Source organism: Vanessa atalanta, chromosome 17 (genome assembly GCF_905147765.1).
Source record: "Vanessa atalanta chromosome 17, ilVanAtal1.2, whole genome shotgun sequence".
In the NCBI taxonomy this organism is placed as follows: domain Eukaryota; kingdom Metazoa; phylum Arthropoda; class Insecta; order Lepidoptera; family Nymphalidae; genus Vanessa; species Vanessa atalanta.
In genome coordinates this window covers 4,869,508-4,894,762 of record NC_061887.1, presented here as the reverse complement: position 1 = coordinate 4,894,762, position 25,255 = coordinate 4,869,508, and the positions used below count along the sequence as shown (strand labels likewise).

General features: G+C 30.3%; 1 protein-coding gene across 1 annotated transcript; it reads left to right on the top strand.

The window, feature by feature from the left end:
• The first annotated feature begins 3,592 nt into the window (after positions 1 to 3,592).
• LOC125070186 lies at positions 3,593 to 24,388 on the top strand. The gene is made up of 11 exons (XM_047679916.1): positions 3,593 to 3,969; positions 4,565 to 4,733; positions 6,346 to 6,486; positions 8,134 to 8,337; positions 8,927 to 9,166; positions 10,293 to 10,585; positions 15,078 to 15,240; positions 17,223 to 17,363; positions 20,804 to 21,007; positions 23,027 to 23,266; positions 23,985 to 24,388. The coding sequence occupies exons 1-11, from the start codon at positions 3,779 to 3,781 to the stop codon at positions 24,324 to 24,326; spliced, it is 2,328 nt and encodes a 775-aa protein (XP_047535872.1). The 5' UTR covers positions 3,593 to 3,778; the 3' UTR covers positions 24,327 to 24,388.
• The last annotated feature ends 867 nt before the right edge of the window (positions 24,389 to 25,255 follow it).

Below are 25,255 nucleotides of genomic sequence, written 5' to 3'. Positions count from 1 at the left end.
GTGAAAATTTTGAAGCTTTACTATATCACTATTTATACGATGGGTTGTACAGAAATTATGAATGTCGAAAATGAAACGATCGATAAAAATAGACTTAACTGAACACTTGTGTACTACGTAAACACGTCGCGTATTTCGTTTCAAATAAAGATAATTTAATATTCTATGGATTGTATAAAAACAATGAAATGTTAAAAATATGCGCTCGTATAACCTTGATCTTAACCTTGATTCTAATCACGCTCTGTAAGCGTGCTATAAATATAATGCATTTGTCAAGTTCTCTCGTTTCATTTCCATAATCACCCAATTAAAGCACACTACGATTATTTACTTCGCAATGAAGTAGTTGAGAATTTGAAAAATATTTAGAAACCGAAGTCTAACAAAACATACACCTGATAATTATTCTAAAGACAAATACTACGTTGTATATATATTTTCCGTAAATACTTGTTACATATTGATTTATTTATGACAGTTATTTATCTTCTATTTATCGTGGCTACTTTTAAATGTCTAAATAAATGCTAACAAAAAGTCAAATAGAAACAAATAGATTCAGCACGAACGTCACAAGACACACCTCCAGCTAAAAAATATTTGTTAAGTATTTTCCAAAATATAATAAATAATACAAATACACTTAATATTTAAGTTTTGTTGACGATTCGCCTAGCTAGTATAAGTGAATTATCTATGGATTCGCCTCCGAAACGTGATGACGTCTGTCACGATTATAAAATACTTATCCATTTGCAATTTAATGTTTTGTTACGATATATTTACAGTAACTTTGGCCTGCATTTATGTTTATTATATTTTGATTACCTATGCGTATTGCATATACAATGATAATTCAGCGTCCAAACATACAATCTCTTTAGCTGAATATTGGTAATGTAGCTATACATTTATAATATTTTATTTTGTTCGAACAATATAATTCACTATATTTAAACCTATTTCAAATACAAAATAGAAATAAAGGTTTTAAAAAATATATCACTATCACTGGTAACAGGAGATCAAATTAATATCAGTCCCAAAAGAACTAAAGCTGTTATCATTCATAATACGAATTAATTTCCATAATAATATTGTTACATTTTATAATTACAATAATAAATTATATTAACAAGAATTTTAATTAATCACTATACAAACTGACATACAGTTTTATAATTGGTGAAAGGTAAGCATTAATTGGACAAAAATGTAGTGGTTTATATTTAAAATTTAATCTTTATAAATGTTTATTTTTATATAAAACAATCGTGCAATCATACATTTTAAGTTTAAGAATACATTTCAGCTCAAATATTTTAAATTGTAAATTTTCTTATGATCGGTATAGACCGCTTAAATTATTATTATTATTTTGCTATTAGTGCCAAGATTGATTATACCAAAAAAGGTTGCATAATACGTAATTCAAAATAAGGTCAAAGTCGGTGAGTTGGAATCAACTCCATTTACATGTAATAATATCGGTCTAGGTCTCTGATACGACGAATATTTTGGGTTTGGACCTGTGTTTTAAGTCTATAAACATGTTTATAAGGGTTGCTTAAAATATAAAATAGGATTATGGTAGTTCACAGATCGGGGATTTTCTCTTCCGAACTTTTATTACTATTTACTTTAACTATATAAGCACGACAATATGTGTAATGTTTTTCACGATTGGACAAATAATTTGATTTTGATATATGGTTTTATACCAGTATAGCGATTGACGAAATCAATTTAAGGAATACACGGAAATAACATAGGTCATATAATATGTATATCATGCGTTACCATCGACTTATAAGAATGGCAGTTTTAGCGCCTTTCAACCTGTTTAACATTGTTTATATATAAACGTAACTAAGATAGTATTAAGAAATCGCATCCGAAAACGAAGGCAGAAATATGTTTCACGCACGCACGCTCATGCTACTTTTTCTAATTTGATAGAGCCAAATGGTACTTTAGGGTCAGTATTATTTTCTTTAACAATATATAGACTTTTTAAATTAATATCAGGTAGGCCAACCAACAACTTAGCTAACTGATTGTAAGTGGGGTCTTCGTCCACAATAACTGTAAAGTAAGAAGTACATATAATACAACTTTTACAATGCCAAAGTGTCTCCAACGATAGATTCTTAAATTTTATGTCCCCTATACCTGTAATTATAATGCCTTAGTCAGCCTTCAATCATTCAACAAAAACAAAACACAACAATATAAAGAGTTTCTAGTTGGCGGTACAATGGTTAATACATACTGATGCTTAAACAAAGCCAGTAGCAACATAATAAAAAAAAATTATAATAAATATAAAAAATCTATTCTTATATTCAAAATTGTTGGAACATTAATTACGATCATTAAAGGTTGATTGATTTAGAATATACAATAAAAGAGAGAGATAGTCTTGTATAAGTTATTGTCGTGTAAATAATATAAAATTATTGATAAAAAATATTGTTTTTATAATGTAACCCAAATTTTATATAGAGTCAGTTTAAATCTCATTGCTGGTGGTCGTTTATTTTTATAACCGTTAGGAATACATCAAATTAATAAACAGTAGTAAAATTGTCTATGTCTAAATCCCATTGTCTTTGAATAGTTCTAATAGTATTAGTAGTAACAAGTATCTATTAATGTTATATAAAAAACTGTTGAACAGTTAGCAGTTAAGGTGTATTCCCTCTCGTTGCTTTAATACAGACAATACATATTTTAAGGGAGAATTTTATCCGACACATGCACGAATTTAATGACAATATCTTATGGAGCGATTGACGAGAAATATAATGAATAGTTCTCATGTTCTAGAAATAAAAAATAACCCATGGTGACATTACATACAATCAAGACTAAAGATAAACTACTTATTCGTTCAAAGTTAAAAGAAATAGATTTTCTACATTTTTTAAAAGGAAGGAAAAGTATCAGACACAGTCTTCAATTGAATTCATTGTCATATTCTCGTATTGTATAGAATAAATGCAATAAAAAAACTATATACTTTTTTAACAATATTTTTATTCAAAAAGCCGAAATGTTACGAACGAGCAGAGACGTTTATAATTATTTTAGGACATAATCATTGCATGATGCGATGGGTGTCGGTAAGCGATACTCGTATGCCATAGCTTATAACGATGGCCCCGAAGCCCGAAGCCGATGCCTACGTGACGTCGCCCGCGTGGCACCGAGAGAGGGGCGCCGGCCGGTTTGTTTTGTTGCGCACGCATGTTGTACTACAATGCTTAATATAGATATTATCGATAATATTCAATTTTATAAGGATTTTTTTTTTTATTAAAAAATCTGATTAAAATTGACGAAATTAAAAAAAATGTTATGAATTGAAAGTTGTGATAACAATAAATTAATAATTTATCGCTCACGTTGTACAATTGTTGATAATGATTCTTATTCACGCAATGAACGCTCTGTGTTCGAATGAGAGAAAATAAGTTCATTGATAACGTTATCGACGTCGATAAAATGAATGTAAACATTGTACTCAACCCTACTGCTTATTTTGAGTGAACCCGCTCTGACTGGCAACTAGTAAGGAGCAAAACATAACAAAGAATCAGTCAGTCACAAATACTGTTTGTGGACAGACGTTTACGCTACTTGCTACAAAGATATAGCATACTTTATTATAACAACAATAATTGACTGTTCGTATTGATAAACTTTTCAAACACTAAGGAAAACTTTACTGTTTTGAATTTAAATTTCTGGAAGAAATATTTTGATTCCTACCATGTTCTCTACAAGGAAAAGTGCAGAAAAAATTCTACAATTTTACAAGAACGAGTTGCGTCGGCAAATCAGCAAGACAACTAGTGTCACCAACTCCGATTCCATGGCGCCTCGGCTGGATCAGCAAAACATCAAGACACAAAATGAAGAAACGGGACCGAAGAGGTTGCTGAAGTTGCAGAAATATCACAGGTCAGTGAACTCACTTACCCAGAGTGGCAGTTTGCGTAACATTAGCAGTTGTATCGAGCGTACATTGAATATCTATTTACTCCGATGTAAGTAATACACGATCCCGTATTGGTGTCACAACTCAATTACCATATTTATTTACATTCATAATGTTAAACTTAAAAGAATTTTGAATGAAAGAGGTATTCCATTTTGAAAAAAATATATCATCATTTCATTGTCAAAGTTATTTAAACTTTAAGAAGTTGAACTGAATAGCTATGAATATAATTTGTTATACTGATATGAAATGTAACGAACATGCGCTGGAGAACCAGTAACCTTATCGAATAATATATTATTTTGTTCATTACATAATTGATAAGACTTAAGCATAATATTTATTTTTATTGTTGATTTAAATATACCCTCCTAACAACAAATACTGTAATCATAAACAAACAATTACACGAACATGAAGCGTGTACATTAATAAATATAATTAAACATTGCGTGCACTGTAATTTATTAATTTAAAATTAAGAAACTGGTCATCTAGAAATTGGTTCTTTGTCCTAGTCGCAGCAAATATGCCAATTAAAATTTTTATCTTTAGATTCCTGTCGACCCTCACTCCTCAGCAAATGCCACTAGCTGCCCGTGGACTGGCCGTCTCCAAAGACCAGTCCCGGGAGTTCATGGCTTGCTTCCCGGACATCGTGAGGGACCTCACTGAAACTGGCAAGCATATTGACGTGCCGGAAGCCAGCAAGTGGTTGGCCAAGGTACGTTCTATGTTGTTTTTGTCAGTGTTTAGACAGAATGATATAGAACCGCTTCAGCTCAAAAACGATGTGTTTAGTCAAACTATTTTTTATTAAAGCACTTTTGCATCGTCATGTTACAGTGTCGAATTAATTAAAGCTACCTACCAACTATAACAAATGTAAATATTAAAATAGTCAATACACCTATAAATCGTGTTGACTGTATAATATTAAACCGGTTACTCATACGACGCAGTCTTAAGAATACCTACTTAATACCATGTGTTTTAAAAATTTACAGGTGGCTACCTAAATATTAAATTAAAATTAAAGCGTTATAATAAAAAAAATATTGCCTTTGATAATTCAATATTTAAGCAATAGAAGTGCAGTTAATACTTGGTCAATAGATGTTATACGGTGACTAGTTGATGTGTTGCTATTGCAAAAACTTGCCACGATACAGGTCTTAATTGGAATTGGAGATATTTATAGAACGACCTCTAGACTTGCTGATTCTAAGACACCTAACACATAAAAAATATCTAGACATTTCTAACTTTCTAATAATTATGATCGTAAGTGTAGTTTCTAATTATTGCTTATATTTATTCTCCTATTTGTTTGAATAATTTATTTGTAAGTTTTATTTCAAGTCGGTAAATATTGAAGTATTTAATAATAATTTAGGTGTCCGTTTCTTACCTGCTCGTTGTTAACAAAAGATTACAAAACCAAATAAAAAAATTGAATAAGTGGCGAAATTCGTCAAAAGAAAACTTCTCAGTTAAGCAATTCAAAGGAAACCTTGTTAAGTAAGAAACTTATTTGCGTAATAAAGGTATTTGTTCTGCGATATTGACAAATCTTAATCAAAATTTTGATTACAAATCTAAATTGAAATATTTATTAAATATTTATTTATGTTATTCAATTAAAAAGTTTTATTAAATTGATTTTATATATATTTATGGATGTTTCTATAAAACATTAAAAAAAATTAAGTCATTCACATCTTCATATTGTACCAATGAATTAACGATAAACAATTATAAATATATATAGTATGGATAAAAAGAATAGCAAAGAATTGAATAATGTTTTGTATCAAACTCATTAAAAACTTAGCCATAACATAGTATTGCTATCGTTTGAGCGAATAAATCATTATCTGTTAAAGTTAAAAAATAAATACCGCGAAATATATTAACTGTACGAAAGAACATTAAATTCTTCTTTTAAATTATTGTAGATTATTTTTTTTTTTATTGTTTCCGCGTGCTATTGCTCGAGTTTTAATTATGTATATTATAACTTTTTTGGAGCGTCTTTAATATAATTTACCTACCTGCGTGTACGAAAATGTAAATATATTAAACGTGCGAATTATTGTGATTTATTTAAAAACTTGTTTGGAATTTTACGTCATTCGAAATACAAATATTTGTTTGTTTATTCTGTAGATCGTTTTATAGTTAGATAATAATAATTGATAAAGTAAAATTAATAACAAAGGTTAATAATTATCAATTTGGGGTTTTTTTCTAGTGATTACATAAGGGTTGTTAGTAATGTAACTTAATCAATGGTTATATTGAATATATTCTATTGAATATTATTTTTGTTTCAGCTGTTGCAGTACAATGTCCCAAATGGAAAGAAAAATCGCGGTCTCGCGACTGTACTCGCTTACAAAATGCTTGAAACACAAGAAAACTTGACACCAGAAAACATTCATTTAGCCAATATAATGGGATGGTGCACTGAAATGGTAAGCGATCAGTTATGTTTCCTACGTAAATTTTGTCTATATTCAGTTCATTTAGTCTATGGTAGATTATAACAGTTAGCTGCCCATAAATAATCATATGCATAGATGTATAATTTAATACTTGTTCCCGTTATTCGTAACGTGAACTAAAATGTAACAACACATTTATTAAAATATTGTAAAGGATTATGTTATCAGATACCACGCGTTTTCAGCCTTTTAATAACACAGTATCTAAAGGGGTAATTATTATTAAAATCAAATTAAATAACGGAGTTCTAATAAAAGAGACTTCAACATTAGGGAACTAAGAAATCTGAATCTAAATCTTAGATACTGGACGAGACTGACACTATACAAGATTCATGAACAAAAAAATGACAAACGTGTAGCATAATATGCTCACAGGGGCTCTAATAACTGAAACCAATATTTTGTCTGTTTCATAGTAAATAGCAATAGCTCATAGACAATATAGAATAAATATAATTTTCACTTCTAAGTTCAAAATAAATAAAAGTCATTTTGTTTTCGTTGTAAGTTTTCAAATATTATTTAAATACATGAATATTAAAATTTATGCCTATACTTTAAACATTATAATATAGTTAAGTTAACCTTGATAAATCTTGATATTGGCCGAGCTACGAACAAAAACATTAGTTTTTATGCATACTATAAAAAAGGAGTTTGTTAACAAGAAACATAATAAAAAAATACTTTATATATACACAGAGGAAATGTTTCGAGTAGTTTTAAATTCTATATTATCACATGCACGTTAATCAATCACGATACCGAGCCTGTTATTATTTTACCTTAATTCAATTAGAGCCTTATCGTATAGGCGTGTAATTTATTTTTGTAGCTGATAGAATTGACTCGTACTGTTTATTTTACAATATTTGTCTGTTTCACAACTCTTCCTTGCACTTCTAGCACGTTACGTTTCTTTTACATAATACTGCTTGCACTGAATCTTCAGGGCCATATCATCTTAGGTAGTATAGTATAGGTAGGTATATTGGTGATGTTAGGAATGTCTGTGGGTGGTGGTGACCACTTACCATCAAGTGGCACATTTGCTAGTCGGCCAACAAATATCAATAAAATTTTAACCGATGATTCTTCCGGGTTCATATACCTAAAATTCATCTCGTACTCAGCGTTGAAGGAAAACATTATATGGAAACCTGCATGTGCTGGACGCGAATCTACCAACGCTTATCCATCCCGTAAAAGAGCAGCATGGTAAAGCCCAATGTGTTATTTAAAAAAAGGAGAGGCCTTAACACAGCTACATTGTGTGACATTTGGAAATTGGGACAGTGGAACAATGTTACAAAAATTAAAAAAACAATCATTCAATTGTTTAATTATTAAAAATAAAATCTCAGTTATGTATAATCTATACTAGAGAATGAAAGTTGGTACTGACAATATTAATAACCTGTAAATGTAGCAGTCGGTTGAGCAAAGAGCTCCACACTCTTTTTATAAGAAGTGTCAAGCTTTTCCGTTTATCACTTATTTTCAAACAACGATGCAGAGTTTATTATATATTGATATAATTAGGCCATACCTACTATTAAGTATTTTTATAAATTCCCCACTAACAATATAATCAAATGAATACTCTCTTTACAGTTTCATACATACCAACTCATACTTAACGACATAATGGAGGGTTCGGAAATGCGTCGCGGCGTGCCTTGCTGGTACCGACAGCCCAACGTCGGCCTCGGCGGCGTCAATGATGCGAGTATGATGCACTCTGCGATGTATTCAACCCTTAAACGTTACTTTTCGAACAAGCCCTACTACAAGAACGTTATGGAGATGTTCAATGAGGTAATTAATATAAGTATTAATACTAACATACACTTTACATTTTGATTTTCGACATATTTCCTCTTATCTTACCTGCTCATCTGTGAACAGCAAACCGAGGCGCCGCGCTGTTTGATTTGACCAATGAGCGTGCGTGTTGCTAGAATTGGCTGATTGTTATAGGTTATCAATTTTTCGAATTCCGTTGATATTTTTTTATAAATCGTATAAGCCATATGCATAAAAAAAAACAACTTCATGCGTATGTCTTATCAAAACATTTAAGATTAATAACTTTACCTGACCTAAATTGAGACTTTTTTTTTATCTCTGATCTAATTAGAACCTTGTAGTAGATAACTAAAAAACGTATAGATTTATTTATACATCAATTATAAAATCACATTCTACGTAAATTAAGATATTAAGAATAATCGATCAACAAATTAATAATTATACAAATTTTATTTTATTTGTAATATATAAAAAATTAAGTAAGTTTTAATACTTGGCGTGTATGTCGCAATTTTTGTATGCAAATCTTTATATAAACAATCAAGTAACACCGCTAATAATAATATATTTATTTATTTAACGTTAACGTTTTTAGATGCTGTTGAAATGCGCAATCGGACAACACTTGACTAGACTCATGACGAAAACGGACAAACCAGACTTGTCACAGTTCACAATGGAGAAGTATGAAGCGATCACGAAATACAGGACGTCGTACTATACATTCCAAATGCCAGTCGGTCTCGCTCTCCTCATGACCGGAGTGGACGACCCCGAGACACACAGACAAGCAAAGACCATCCTATTGGAAATGGGAGAATTTTTCCAAATTCAAGTGAGTATCTTCTTATTTTATATCTTGCAAATAGTTACAGTTAGATAGGCTAGGAGATTTTCTTAATGTAGCAAATTTTTTGGCGTAACAACAGGTATAAGGGACACCTTAGCTACCAAGGTTGACGGGGCATTAGCGATGTATGATGGCTAATGGGCGGTAGTGACCACTTACCATAAGGTTTTGCCATTTTTTCGACCCTTACTTAAAAAAAAATCATTTATCGGTTGTTCTACCAACAGAACATTACTTCTACTATTTAATATTGATGTTATTTAGTTTAAAAAATAAGTGTTCCAGTGTCATTATAGGCATTAGAGGTGGAACATCGTAGTTTTGTAGGATAAAGAATATTTTAACGAAGCCAATTATTGTTGAGGATGTTGATCACCAATCTTTTCCTTTAATGTCTACCTTATATAAGAAAGAAAAATATACAAAAGAATAATTGTTCGTTTACATTTTCCTCATAAATCTTAGGAAAAAATTCATGATTAATTAAAAGTTATAAACTTGTAATACCGCTGTATAGCGTTTAATTAATTTCATCGCATTTCGCATTGCGTAAAATTCTCGTTAAAGTGGAATTCCACTTGAGTTATTAAGTGTTGGGTTTCCGAGCAATAAAGGGAAACACAAAAGTTTCTAGTTTCAAATGTTTTCAAGAAAATGTTTAATTATTTTGTTCGATTTTTATACGGACAAGTTGAAAAGGTATTTTACGCCATATACTCCAAAAATTTGTTATCTCTTTGATTCTAATTGAAATGCCCTTGACGCTTTATTGGTATAACGGATGAATGGGTCTTTAATCAATTCATTATTCACAAAGTATTCTTGATAATGTATCTAATATTTTTAAAAAACCGTATATGATGTACATATACGGTTTTTTTCAAATTTCAAACAAAGGTCACACCTTCAAATCCTTCAACTTCAGATTTTGGTAATTGGCAGATTTATGACCAATCAATAATTGCTAACTGTAAATATTAAATAAACTTAATTCATTATTTTCTGTTATTCTAAAATTATATTCATAATTTATTTCGTGTTCAGCGGTGATTGAAAAACATCCACGGGTCAGAACTTGTTAATATAATCAAGAACTAATCTATCTTTACAGGACGACTTCCTCGACTGCTTTGGAGATCCAGCAGTAATGGGCAAAAACGGAACTGACATCCAAGAAGGAAAGTGTACTTGGTTGGCAGTTGTCGCTCTCCAGAGGGCGACACCAGCGCAACGCCAGCTTATGGAAGACCACTATGGAAGCTCCAAACCTGAAGACGTTCAAAAAATCAAAGACCTATACGAAGAGCTTCAGTTACCTCACACATACTCTGTCTATGAAGAAGCTACTTACGATCTCCTTAGAACACAAATACAGCAAGTCACAAGAGGACTCCCGCATGACTTATTTTTCAAAATTCTCGACAACATCTTTAGGCGAAGTATTTAAATAATATTTAAAAGTGATACTATTACTAACATAGGATTATATTTGAATATAAAATTTCTATGATAAGAGTGTCGTAGATTATTCATGGGATTAGCTCTTTGAAAAAATATTATTGAGATTAATATTGTACTTCGAATATAAAGTTTTTGTAAATTGGTGTATACATATTTTATGCCCGTATAACTACTTCTACTAATGAAAAAGATAAGGAACCTCACAGAGCAGCCCCATCAGTATTATAAGGTCTGACAAATTTTATATTACGTCTTAACTGAATTTATTCCAGTTGATTTGCTTACAAAATTATTGATCATTAATGGAATGGGCTTTGTTTATTAATGAAAGTTGCAGCATTTTATTAAACAATATTTGGATTTGCCGTAAAACTCAAAACTCCAAAAAAAAACAGTATAAGGCGTATTTTTAAGTTATAGTGGTAAAACTACTTTATAATGATATATGTATAAGTGATATGTGATTTAAAACAAGAAAAAAATGTGTATTTAATCTTTACATCCATTTTTTTTTAATTATATGTATTTATAGCTTAACATTTTCAAACATCACTTGAAGACAGAAATAATGTTAAAAGAAAAAAGGATGAACGTTTGAAATGGTCCTCTTTGAGCGGTTGTTATATTTTATATTTTTATTAATAATGGATGTGAACATTATAAAAAGTTAATTAAATGTGATATTCACTGAATAAATTATTTTATTTCCAAACCAAAAAAGTACTAGTATCAGATTTCATAATAATTTTCTCTCATGCATTGCTTATGAAAGTTATTGTTTTAAGCTATTAGCAATGTACCTGATGGGATAACACTGTAATGTAGGACTTTTACTTACATGCACAAACACAAATTGATGTACTTCTATACAAACTTTCTTTATCAAAGTCTATTTATGAGACTTTACAAAAACTATGTTCCATAAGAAATTCCTACGCAGAATTTTAGGCTGTATGTTTAATGTCGGACAGTCAGTTTAAAACTGCCATGTACATAAATATTTCATCAACTACTACACATCAAAAAAAAAAATATTAATATAAAATCTAATTTTCAATCCAGGTCCTGATTTATCAATAAAACATTCCAAGTTATCATGCAAGCTTAACTTTCAGCAAATTAAATAAGATAATATTAAACTTATTTAAAAAAATTTTTTTTGGTACAGTGATACTTATTCAAAAAAGATAATAGGTATTTATTGCAAATGATAAATGAGTTATGATGGTAGATTGAATTTTACAATATATTTAATATGAAATAAAGTGCTGAATATAGTAGTTACATTGTAATAAAATTAATAACTTAAACTATTCGTTTATTGAAATTAATACTATATAGGTAAAAACTACAAAGGTATAGTTAATTTTAACTAAAGTCCTTTATATATTTTTGTTTTAATTCATACTATTCAATAAACCAAGTATTTAAGAGTGCTCATTCCTTCTGTTATTTTTAAACTCGTTGCGTGTGACTGCGTATGAGTGTTTAAGCATAACTTCTATAGTCAAGCCAATCGATATAAAGCATCGTAATGCCATAACATTATGCCGTATATATATTTTTTGGGTTATATTTTCTATTGTATTTAATAAAATGACATACGAATCATAATAAATTACTGAAATAATTATAATATATTACATATACAAACAGTTAAAATATAAAAAATAAAAACTTTTAAAGTAAAATATTATGATCTATTGTCAAACATAGTAACCGTTAAATTTAGGTGAGGTAGGTTCTAGGTTAAAATAACGAGCTAACGATAATAAAAAAATAGTTTTGTGACCCTCCTTTCTTTAAAATCGGTTAAAATAAATACTTCAGATCATAACGTCTTAGCCGCGCCATTTCTGTACCGAGAAATTCTGTATAAAAAAGCTACTCGCGTAAAATTAAATAGACCCCACCGACTACGTTCTGAGCCGAGGTGTGATCTCATAGGAGACACCCTCAAGATGAACGTCTTTACTCTCGAGAGAGTTTACCTCAAGGCAGAGATTTGTTGTATTTTTTTATTTAAGTTACTAATAAATATTTGACTCACAATTCCTTTAAACGTTGAGGTAAAACGATTATTCTAGCATAAAACCACTTAATTTTGCAAAAATATGTGCAAAAATTTAATAAGCATTTTTTTTTAATTTACTTAAGTAAGAAAGACATATTACTGATATTATGCAGCCTTGATTATTATTGAGATCGTGGATACCAATAAGTAGAACCACAATTTCATATGAAAAGAAAATAACAACGCAGAGGTGAAATACTTTTACTAATTAGAAAAATATTTAATTAGTAGAAAATTTTAATAAATCTTACATTATATGTGCTATGTTGAAATATAAAATAACAAAATATAAACTCGATAAAAGTTTCTTAAGAAAATAGAATCACTACATTTTATTAAGTTGTTTCCATTTATCACATTAGATGCCGCACATTCTTTTTAATATTAATCTACTCAATCGGCTTACTAGTTACTATTGTTTCATCTACCATCTACTGCCATCAATTTCATTCATCGGTATTTTCATAACTTCAAATTGTCTTTACTTGAGGCCCTTAAAAACACTTAATATTTTTTAGATTTGGAGATAAACGACAGAGGTACTCCAAATACCTTTATCTAAATAAAGAGACCTTACTAAGAAATTTTACTAATTTGATATATTCTTATCAATAATAAAAGTATAACATGTTTTAAAATACTAATAATTATTTATTGATTAATATTTTGTTGCTTTTTAATGCTAATTACTAATTGTATTGAAGTGTTATCTATTATGTTTTTCTTTAAAGTTTTATTGATTCTGAAATGAATCTTAACATACTGATCAATTAACGGAAACGAAATAAAGAGTGCCTTATTGCCAGCACAAATAAAAGGATTAATGTCCGTTTTATTTAAAAGAAGCGGGTTAAATTGATATACTTAACCAACGTGACAAACTCGTTTATTGATAAATTATATATGAAAAGAAGCTTTACTTATGTTAAAAAAATATATATTTGTTGGCAGTTCTGCTATAAGTAAACAACCATAAAGTCTGCACAAATGTCAGACGTAGACGTCACTCACTGTCAAGTGTCAGTCTAGTTCAGTTGTTCTAGTTGTCTACACTGCTGTTAAAACTTATAATATTTATAGTCAATAATAGTGATTTATTAATGGTGTTTCGCTATTTACGTGATGGTATTTTTAAAATTTTATTCATTAACAGTTTAACTTCTGTATTAGTATAGTGTTATGTGTAATTAACAATAATATTATTTTACAGAGTAGAAAATATTCATTGAAAACCTCCTTTTAAACGTGTCATTAGAATATATTCAGAGAAAGTTGTTGGCGCGTAGCCTAAATTAAAAACAAAAAATTAGAGATGTCGATTTTTAGAATATTAAGTAGAAGTAGCCGTTTAGGCTTAAAAAGTATCAGGTTAGTGTCATACAATTTTAAATTTATGTGAAAAAAGTAACATACTAACACAATATATATATATATTTCTATTTCTTATTTTATCAATTTATTTACTAAATTAAATATTAATAATATTATATGATATATATAAAAAATAAATATCTATATGTTTCACTTTATTTGTTTAAGTGAAGGTAATTTGTATTATTATTTAACAATAAATTATGTTGTCAATAAATATTCAATTTAAACCAGCAAATGTCTAGATCATTTCAGAGACAGGAATCATTAATATTTTAATCAGCTTTTTACTAACATTATTGATTTTTTTATAACAACATGTAACAAACTTTGAGATAAGTATCTGTGCTCAAAGAAAAAAACAAAATCAGATAATAATGCAAATATTTCAAATTTACACTTGAATACTTATTTAAAAATAGAACATTAAAATTCATTGTTATGTCAGAGTCAATTCTATTCAGTATTGTACCTCAAAAGGAAGTTCAACTTGTGTTGTAAGGAATGTTATCTTTAATCTTCAATCTTAATCTTTAAATAAAGAGGTTTATTGTTATATTCAATAATACTTATAATAGTCATTCGCCTTTAAATATGATGCTATGTTAAATGATACCCTCAGGTTAAACCAATCAGATGAAACCAGACCAGATCTGGTGTATGCCACCTTTACAAAATACAAATACAAAGGATACTTATCTCTGCCTACCATAAATATGGTTTAAATATATAACATATCTATCATATATTTATAGAATATTATCTGTAGCTTGTCATTCTAAAAAAATTAATCAAAAACCTTTAAAGTCAATATTAAAAACTTTAACTTTTAATTATTTATTTTAATGGACTTTCCTCTTTCCTGTGTTCTACTACTAATTGGGAGTCCTGATAACTTTAAATTATACTATTATTTATTTAAATTATAAGAAAAATTAAACTTGATTTAGTTAATTGAATCAAAATAATTAAGGCAAATTTTATTTTAAGTGTACAACAACAGAACTTTCTTAAAATGTCTACAAATGCCTCCATATCAGAGTTGCAAAGAGAAAAGGAAACATTCCAGGACCTATTACCGAACATTATGGAAACAATGTTGAAAAACACAAGATTTACAAATATGCCTGAAGTTGCGAACTGGACAAAACAGGTATGAATTTAATTATATTACTTATTATAAGATTTACTATTAATCACTAATAGTGCTCCTTTATTTAACAAAACAAAATAAAAATAATATCTATTATCCATGCAGTAATAAAAATATCCTAAAACATAATAAGGTTACTACTACTACTACCTGCTAACCAAAAAGTAAGCTAGTAAAAGAAGTATAACAAAGTTATAAATTACCAACTTTATAATGGGTATGGTTTTTGACCAATTTTTTTTTTATTCCTATTCTTTATGTGGATCAAGACTACCAGTATTCATGCGTAAATGTCATACTGACAAAAATAATATATTTTACAATTATTATATTATTTAGACTATTCTGATAATCTTAATAGAAATGGAATAAGAGCTCTCAAAATATTCACTGACCACATGCACCTCAGTTTGCAACAACTTATAGTTTTATTACATAGACAAAGATTAATAATAAAAAAACGATACAAATGTCATATACGTTCTTAAATAATGTATTATATACTACAAATATCCATATTTCATTGATTTAGCGCAAAGCCTTCAAAATACCGCATACCGAAAGCTAAGGCGTTGCTCATCAAATAGAAACTGGCCCCCTGACACAGATACAGCCTCTCTATTAGATATTCAATGTGTGATGTTAATTTATATTAGAATTTAATCCAGTAGATGTTTGCTTTCTACTTTATTATCACCTAAAAATACTATTCATATGATATGATCCTCGTTGAACGTTCATTTTGTTTTGCACAAATCCAGAAGATTTTATATCCCATTTATAGAAAAAATATAAAGTAATTTGAATAAACCAATGATTGAGCTTAAATAAAGCGTTTCCATATTTTCTGATTTCTCTCATATATCGTATTTATTCTGAACAACGATATACGCGCGTCTTATAACGCGACCCCTGTGTTTGCCTATACCAAAGTCTTTTGCATGGAATCAAACTCACTGTCGTATATTCAAACCATCGATCATAAAAATTTGCACATCGATCGCCAACTACTCTAAAATACACTTTATGATTTTTTTTGAGAGCCTCGCAACAAAGTTGATTGTACAAGCCCGCAAATACAATTCACTTAGATGTACCTTACCAGATAGATTAGGCATCGTATTCACGACCTGAAATACTATGGAATAAGGCAATTGTTGAAAACGCCACCTTAGTAGAAACACCATAAAAATGGATTAATTAAGGCCCTTTTCTTTTTTTGTTATACATGAATGATCTTCTGGTCTATATTTTTGTACTATTCGCTGGTGGGCAGTTGTTATAAGTTATAACAATGTAAATCCTTTTTAGGCACACTTCACATCTACTCTATTTTTGCGGGGGAAACGCTACCAGAACTAGGAACGTCTTTGAAATCCCAGCGTAAACGGTCCCCGGCCTAGTTGCCACATCCTGAGTGTAATCTCATAGGAAACAGGATGAACCTTCGGTTAGCGGCTTATATGTCAAGACATAGTCCGCTGGCAAATTGCAATCATATATTCAGAAAAATAAATAGACTCGTCTATTTTGGAGCGGCTTCTAATGAATTTTTATTGCTTACTATGAAAAATACAATTTATAACGAATATCTCTTAACTTAAAATCTACTCATTTATCATATAAACAAGGAGTCTAACAACTTAGGCTTACGTCTTATATTTGAAATTTAAGTAAACTACTGTCTGCTTACGGTTGCTATCTACTGTTCTTTTTTTATTACTAGTTTTTACCCTCCAGCTTCGCTGGACAAAAGGGGGAAATAATCTACGGAATTAGCCTATAACCATCTACGGACGATTCCGATTCGATTCCGATTGGTTTGGTCATAGTCTCATATACTTTCAGCAGTTTCCTAGTTATTGACGCACAAATATCTAAAAAAGATTATTAAATAATTTGAAAAAAAAACATACATTGTATTATGTACCTGGCAGAAAAAATATTAGATTTACATTACTCACAATCAAATAAAATTTTAGGTTCTAGAATATAATCTACATGGCGGCAAGAAAACTAGAGGATTGACCACAACACTCGCATATGAAACTCTAGAGCACCCAGATAATATCACAGAAGAATCTCTCAAAGTCAGCCGCGTCGTAGGATGGTGCGTCGAAATGGTGACTATTAAATCTTAACTACTAATCTACCAGCCATAAGATAAATAAAATAAGACCAAACAGCAATACTTAGTATTGTTCCGGTTTAAAGGGGAGTGAGCCAGTGTAACTACAAGAGAAATAACATCTTAGGTCCCAAGAGTGGTGGCGCATTGATGATGTAAGAAATGGTTAATATTTCTTACAGCACTAACGTCTATGAACATTACAGTGACCGCTTATCATCAGATGGCACAATTGCTCGTCCGCCAAACTAAACATAAAAAACCTACTTGTTCGTGTAACCATATTTAAAAGTTATATGGTTAATTTATATTTTATAAACTTTCTTAGGAATATATGTTTGTAGATTACAGTAAAATAACAGTCTGTAAATGTCTCACTGTTGGGCCTCCTCACTATTTTTGAGGAGGTTTCAAAGCGGGGACACACATGTGGAACATTTTAATCTGAGACATGCAAATTCTTCTTCTTGATGTCTCACTACATAGACTAGGCACATGAAAATTCATTGATGCATGTGGATTTGAATCCGCAATCTTCGATGAAGATTTACGTGCCTTTATGTCATCTGGAATCATTCTATTCTAATCGATAAAACACGGTGTAAATGTCAATTTCGGTGTCGCATGTCTGAAAAAATAACAACAGATTGGTTGGCACTTAAAATTGTGGTAGAAAATATTTTATAACATTTCAGTTTTCATCATGATTTATGATACAATCATATGTGAAAACATAATTAATTGATCTTTTTCTTTATATTATATATATTATCTTCTATACTTGTACTTTTATTGATATTGAACTTTATACATTTTGTAATACTCGATATATGGAAACTTTGCTCTCTCAAATTTGACCTTTAAACTTTACACTCATCACGATCGAAGAAGTTGTACTTGTAAATAATAACTTCGATTACAGGTGTTGGTGTCAGTGTAGGTGTAAGTCAAACACATTGAGATTTAGATAATTTTCCAATTTTTTACTATTTGTTATGTGCCTAACAGTACGTGTAATCAAGGACTGCAAAACAGAGGGAGACAAAGTTATGTAAATCTATGTTCTATACACATAAATATATTATATAATATCTTAGTTTGCTTATGGCCAATATTTATTCTATAGTTCCTTATGTGTAGGTTTAATAAACATAATGTTAATTTAAACAAATATATTGTAAAAATAAAATAAAAAATTCAAATCGGTTCATGAAGGAGCTCTGAGGTAAAAAATAGTACCCTCCTTTTTCTTTAAAAGGCGATTCAAAATGTTAGTTTAAGTCGTAGTCGTACTAAACATAGATGTTTCCCAGTAACCTAACTATGAAAGCATTTTTTCCACGTTCAGTATGTGGAACCCTAATTCGAATACGAACGAACCTTCAGTAATGATTTATTCGTCCTCACTTTCGTTGAGCGCTCAAAGAATGGGCTTTTTCCACAGACTGCTGACTTTGTTTATGGACCTCGGGTCATGCTCAAACATCTGAGTTAAATTTAGAGTCACAAGGGACATGACATCTTAGCTCCCAAGGATTAAGGCGCATTGCGATGTAAGGAATGAGTTTTTTCTTAATGCACCAATGTTTATGGGAGATAATGGCTACTTACCAAACCCATGGAGGCCCATTTGGCCCTCCTTCTTCATATTCGACATTTATGATAGTAGATCTGTATTTAACCTTACGTTTGTGCTCTTATCTCCTGCGTATTTGGCTAGCATCCCATGATAATAACGTCATCAGAATTATTTTCTTATTTTCCATTAATATTTATATTATAAATAACATTGACAATTGTAATATATATAATATTTCCCTGTGGCCAATACTCAACTGTGTAATTTAAGTTGTCACTCTTCATACCGGAACGCAGCAATAATATTCTTGTTTGCACTTTGTCTCACGAATAATGATGGAGACTTGTTTAGACAAAGAGCTAAGTACCTACTTGGTTTTCTGCCCTCCCAGTAATATTCATAAATATTTTTATTAAACTTTAATAATTGGCAAGTATTATATTTCTTGATACAAAAGGAACTGGCGCGAAATTTAATAAATATAAATGTGCGTGTATTAAATTCTTAGGTATACAATGTAAACAAATCGACAGTCTTTTGTTTATTCAAAGGTCAATTATTTATAGAATAATCTATTTATGTTGTACGACTTATGTTTTGATTTCTATCAGAAATATTCTTTTTTATTCTTGATTATACAAAATATTTTTTGATTTGTATACTTATTTAAAATTTAAGCTGTTTATTAAGCGGTGTCCAAAGCGAATTTATTAAAATAAGTTCTTAGATATATAACGGAAGACGGTACTATTTAAATATAGTTATAATATTGTTACCGGCTACAGTTTAAATAAATAAACTGATTTTAATATTACACAATAATCTACAGTAAGATAGTCGATGTCTGTAATAGGTTTTATTTAATTTAAGTATAAAAATGGCTTATAAATTATTGTTTTATATGAATACTTTGAAGTACCTACTTTACAAGGTATGACATTTTATATTAGTATTTTTACCTAACTAACCATTGTAACGGTTAGGGGGACTTGCGACTGGGTGGTAATTGGTTACTCCCGTTAATAAATTAATAATTCGTTAGGTGTTCAATGCGCGTAAACAATTTTATTATTAGGGAACTAAGAGGTTATGTCCTTTGTGCCTATTATTACACTGTATTCCCCCTCCCTCCTTCAAAATGGAATACAACAACATAATGTATTGCTCTTTGGTGATATAATAGGTGATGAGTGAGTGGTACCTACCCAGGTGGATTTTGCGCAAAGACCAATGCTTTGAAGCAAATCTAACTTTGAAGATTTTCAACATCAAAATAATAAAATATTTTATTTATACTGTGTATAAATTTTTGCATTACATACGACGACTACGTACTATAAACGTTTAAGAATTTTGATTTTTGCCTCGTTGATAATACTACCATCCGTAAGAAAACGACTAGTTTCTTGAATACAGTTATACTTAGCAATAACATACATACACGTACATATTGTGAATAAGAAGTATAAGTTAGATAAATGAGAACTTTATTTCGACTGTCTTGTTCCTAGTGGCTTATCGTTAGCGTTAACATATACAATATACATATATATAAAATAAAATAAACTCGTACTTGTAGTTTCTAAGATTAGCCATACAAAGACTAAATTATATCTATCATTATTATGAATCTGAAAATCGAAAGATTCTTTATTCAAGTAGGCTTATAAGAGCACTTTTGAATCGTCATATTACAGTGTAGAATTTAATGTAAAGCTGCCTCCACTTTGCATAGTAGATTTTTTCGAGAAGAACCGTCAACAAACTCAGTAGTTACTCCTTTCTTAATAAAGATCCTATATCTAGGAATATTAGCTAAGGTTATTTTTTTACAATCATTTTCTTTTTTATCCCAGTTACACGCTTACTTCTTGGTGATGGACGACATAATGGACGGTTCCACGAAGCGCCGTGGGGTCCCGTGCTGGTACCGCCTGCCGAACATCGGCCTCGGAGCTATCAACGACTCAATATTGATTCATTCATCTATATATGAGATACTGAAACTTTACTGCGAGAATCTGCCGCATTACAAACACATTGTGGACCAGTTTAACGAGGTAAGTAACTTTATAATTATAATAATGTCCTCCTGACCGACTAAATGAGACTAGCCGACTACCCAGCACATGTTATAATGCACAAGTGTACGTTAACACAGGTGCATTCTTTCTTCCGGTACTATCATAATCCGATGGGACTCCAACATGATCGGAAAGAGTTCAAGCGCAGGATCAACTGATTTACGTGTTTTCCATAGGCAAGGGATTATACACACTTCCAACTTCTAGGTTTAAGAGACTTAATGTTTTATCGGCTTAACCTGAAGACGTAGTCTTTGAACTCAATACCACGGGATCTGCAGCTAAGTCACTTAACCAACGAGACAGACAATTATATTTGTATAGTAGACCATTTAATGGTCTACTATACAAATATAATTGTCTGTCTAATGGCTCACTCACCTTTCAAACCCGGAACGCAATACCCATCGATGTTAAGCTGCTGAATAACAGCCAACTTGATGCTAACCTTTGATCTAAAAGCACCTTGTATGCATATAACGGATCTAAATAATAAGAAATCGGTAGTAATCGAATCTACTTATAGCCTATTCCAATGGAAGTAGGAAAAAAGATAAACAAACCTTAGATTTAGGTATTTAATGCGTTTTGCTAATAACTCAGCTATATTGTGCACTACTAAGAGTTTATGATTAATATATCTTCATTTATAATACAAACACTATTACATTTAGCTACTTATTTCCACTTTAATTTTACTTCCAAAATTCAAATAACAGTTTCGTCGACGTTCAGACCGCCGTTTTTCGCAAATCCATAGTGATTATCTCAACCAATGACATCGCGTCTATTTTCCGTCAAATGTTGTTTATTTGGCTTTTTTCCCCCTTATGGTTGGAATAGAGTATAGGTTTATATATATCGATTATATATTATACGTTCATATAACACATTTATACTCATACAAAGTAATTACCTATTTTATATGTACTTGCATTTATTTCAGTATAAAAATTATACATTAAATACTTCTTGGTTTATATTTATATTTTTTTTTTACTATAAAATTATTTTCAGATTAAATAGGTATATGACGGTTACCAATACATGCATAATATTAAACTTCCTTGCTAATGTATTTAAATTTATTTTGGCCTGGCCTAAATATATAATACAAGGAAGGAAAGTTGTGTGAAAGTTTAAAGATAAAAAGAACTAAAATAAAGATGTAATAATAAAGAAATTTTTAACAAAGTGTAATTTAATAGCGTTCAATATGATATGCATATATGTGTAAGTCGCAATAGGAAGTAATGGGTTTACTTAATAGAGTAAAATCACAGCAGATGGGTCGTAAAGTTATAGCTCTTACTCTACTTTCTTATCATAGTTAACCTGCTTGGTACTGCGACCGACTCTGCGACTTTTTTTTAAATTTATTTGTATTCTTCACCTTTTTTAAATCTGAGTTTAGAAAAAAAATCTAAGATGGCCCATGGCCACGCGTGCATCTTAACCGATGATTTCGGATTTCAAACCCAGGCAGGCACCACTTAATTTTCATGTGCTTAATTTGTATAATTCATCTTGTGCTCGGCGGTGAAGGAAAACATAATGAGGAAACCTGCATGTGTCTAATTTCAACGAAATTCTGCCACATGTGTATTCCACCAATCCACGTAGGAACAGCGTGGTGGAATATACTCAATTCCTTCTCCTCAAAGGGAGAGGAGACCTTGGCCCAGCCGTGGGAAATTTACAGGCTGTTAATGTATGTAATGTAGCTTAGAATTAAACAAACTAGCAAACTACTTTTATCTTGTTGTAACTTAATATCATAAGAAAAGTAATTAATTTTGTTTTTATTTTTAACATTTAATATACATATTATGAATACAGTTACTTCTATTAGATGTTCCAAATCAATAAATAAATAGACAATAAATTTTATATAATGTACCCACTATATATGTATAACTAAGGTGCAGTTCTTAATTCAAAAATCAGCCCAGCAGTGGAATATTAACGTTAAATAATTTTAATATTTATTTGAAGGCGTTGTTGTACACATCCATGGGTCAACACTTGGACTACACGATGGCACATCGCAACAAGAACGATTACAGTCTGTTTACGTTAGAGAGATACAGTTCTATCGTTAAATACAAGACCGCGTACTACACCTACAAACTACCGGTGTCCCTGGGACTGCTCTTGGCTAACAATACTGATATGAAGACCCATAAAATTGCTGAGGAGATATGTTTAGAAATTGGACACTTGTTTCAAATGCAGGTGAGAATTAATTTTATTCGTAGACAAATTGTTTTACGTTCAAATCTTTATTTATATGTTTAGTGTTATGTCCCCCAAAACAAATGGTGGGAGATAAATATAAATGTAAACAAAAAATATTTCGATGATAAATTTCAATTCAAATTTTAGCACGAAAATTAGTTATTTGTCTAACATGTAAGATAAGATTGAAAAAGTCACATGTTAGTCAAACTAGCTGCCGCCACTCGGTATATTATAAATAAGACAAATGCCTATTTCATTTCGACATTGGCAGAATAATTGGAGTCTCGGGCTGCTTTGTCAAAAAAAAATCACAAATAAAAAAAACAAACTTTTTTTATAATAAAATTTTAAATTTTATTTTTATAATTACTAATAATACAAATATATATTCCTTTATTTGGAATTTAAAAAATATATGTACATATTTACTAATAAAATGAAAAATAAATGTATCGATCGCTTGTTTATAAACAGTGGAAGTATTGTGACATAAACATTAATGCTAATGATTTGTTTATGATTTAGATTCGGAGTTGAAGTTTGTTTTGTCGATATTCTATCAATGTATAAATAATCTTTTTTTTTCTTTCACGAATGAATTGTAGGCAACATTAAAAACAGATTATACAGGGAAGCAAATTAATATTTTAGAATTATAATTGTAAAAGTGTATGAGAAAAGTTTTTACAAATACATATGTACTTTTTCACAGGACGATTTTATAGATACTTTCGGAGTTGAAAAAGTGACTGGCAAAGTGGGCACCGATATCCAAGAAGGCAAGTGCTCCTGGCTCGCTGTACAAGCATTGGAAAGGTGTAATTCGAAACAGATGAAAGTATTCACAGCTTGCTATGGTAGCCCAGAACCAGCGCACATTGAACGGATCAAGAGATTATACGAGGAATTGGAACTACCCGCAATATACCAGAAGGAGGAAAGGGATCGCTACAACTCGGTAGTACAGCGCGTCCGACAACTCCCCACTGAAACGTCTATGTCGCCAGATCTGTTCTTGAAGTTACTCGACATGATATATGACAGGAAAAATTAAATATCGATCTTATGTACATAGGTATAAGAGTTATTTAACGATAATAAATATTTTTTATTAATTTTAAATTTATGATTCAATCGTTGATATATGCGACATTACAATGTATTAAGGGTAATGAGTAACAAATTAAATATTTTATTGGACCATAATACTTACTACAATATTCGACGTTATGGTTCAAGTCCAATCTATAATATAGTCTCGTCGAAAAGCGCCAACAATATTAGCAATAATACGTCTTCCTCGTTATTTGATTTTAATATTCGTACTCCTTTTATTAAAGTCGTCATAAATTGTGTGTTCCAAATTCAAATGGTCTTATTATTAATTATGGTACGTTATCAAATTGACGTAAGTTGTTTTTTTTTTAATTATTTTAGCAAAGAGTAAATAGTGATAAAATCATTATCCACTAAAATTTTCGAAATATAGATTCTATCTTAAAAAATTATCCAGAATCTCAGTTTACAAATAGCCTATTCCAATAAAAGAAGGAATAAAGTTAAACAAACCTTGGATTTACGTATGTATTGGATTCGCTTAGCTATATTATGCACTAAAACAGTTCGTTATTAATATATTATTATCTATCTATTTAACTTATATGCACTTAACTATACTTCCAAAGATCACAACTCCGTCGATATTCAAAAACGCCATCTTGCGTGAATCCATAATAAATATCACAGATAATTCAAGCTCTCGGCAATAATATTGCGTCAATTGGTTATCAAATGTTCATTTGTTGTTACTCCTCTTGTGGTTAAAATAGACTTCTAACCTCAAGAGAATTAAAGTATCCCCAGTTTTGGACATTTTGCGATCGTGTTCCGCAGTGAGTTACGAGTTTGTTCTTACAAATTAGCTCTACCATTCCTTAAGTGAAATGTAATGGTTTATATACATAGATGTGTGTTGGGTATCAT

What these genes read in the sequence shown, in the direction of transcription:
- LOC125070186 (XM_047679916.1), top strand. Translation starts at nt 3,779, where the DNA reads ATGTTCTCTACAAGGAAAAGTGCAGAAAAAATTCTACAATTTTACAAG. An exon ending in AAGTTGCAGAAATATCACAG is followed by an intron (nt 3,970 to 4,564) that starts GTCAGTGAACTC and finishes TTTTATCTTTAG; the next exon opens with ATTCCTGTCGACCCTCACTC. An exon ending in CCAGCAAGTGGTTGGCCAAG is followed by an intron (nt 4,734 to 6,345) that starts GTACGTTCTATG and finishes TTTTTGTTTCAG; the next exon opens with CTGTTGCAGTACAATGTCCC.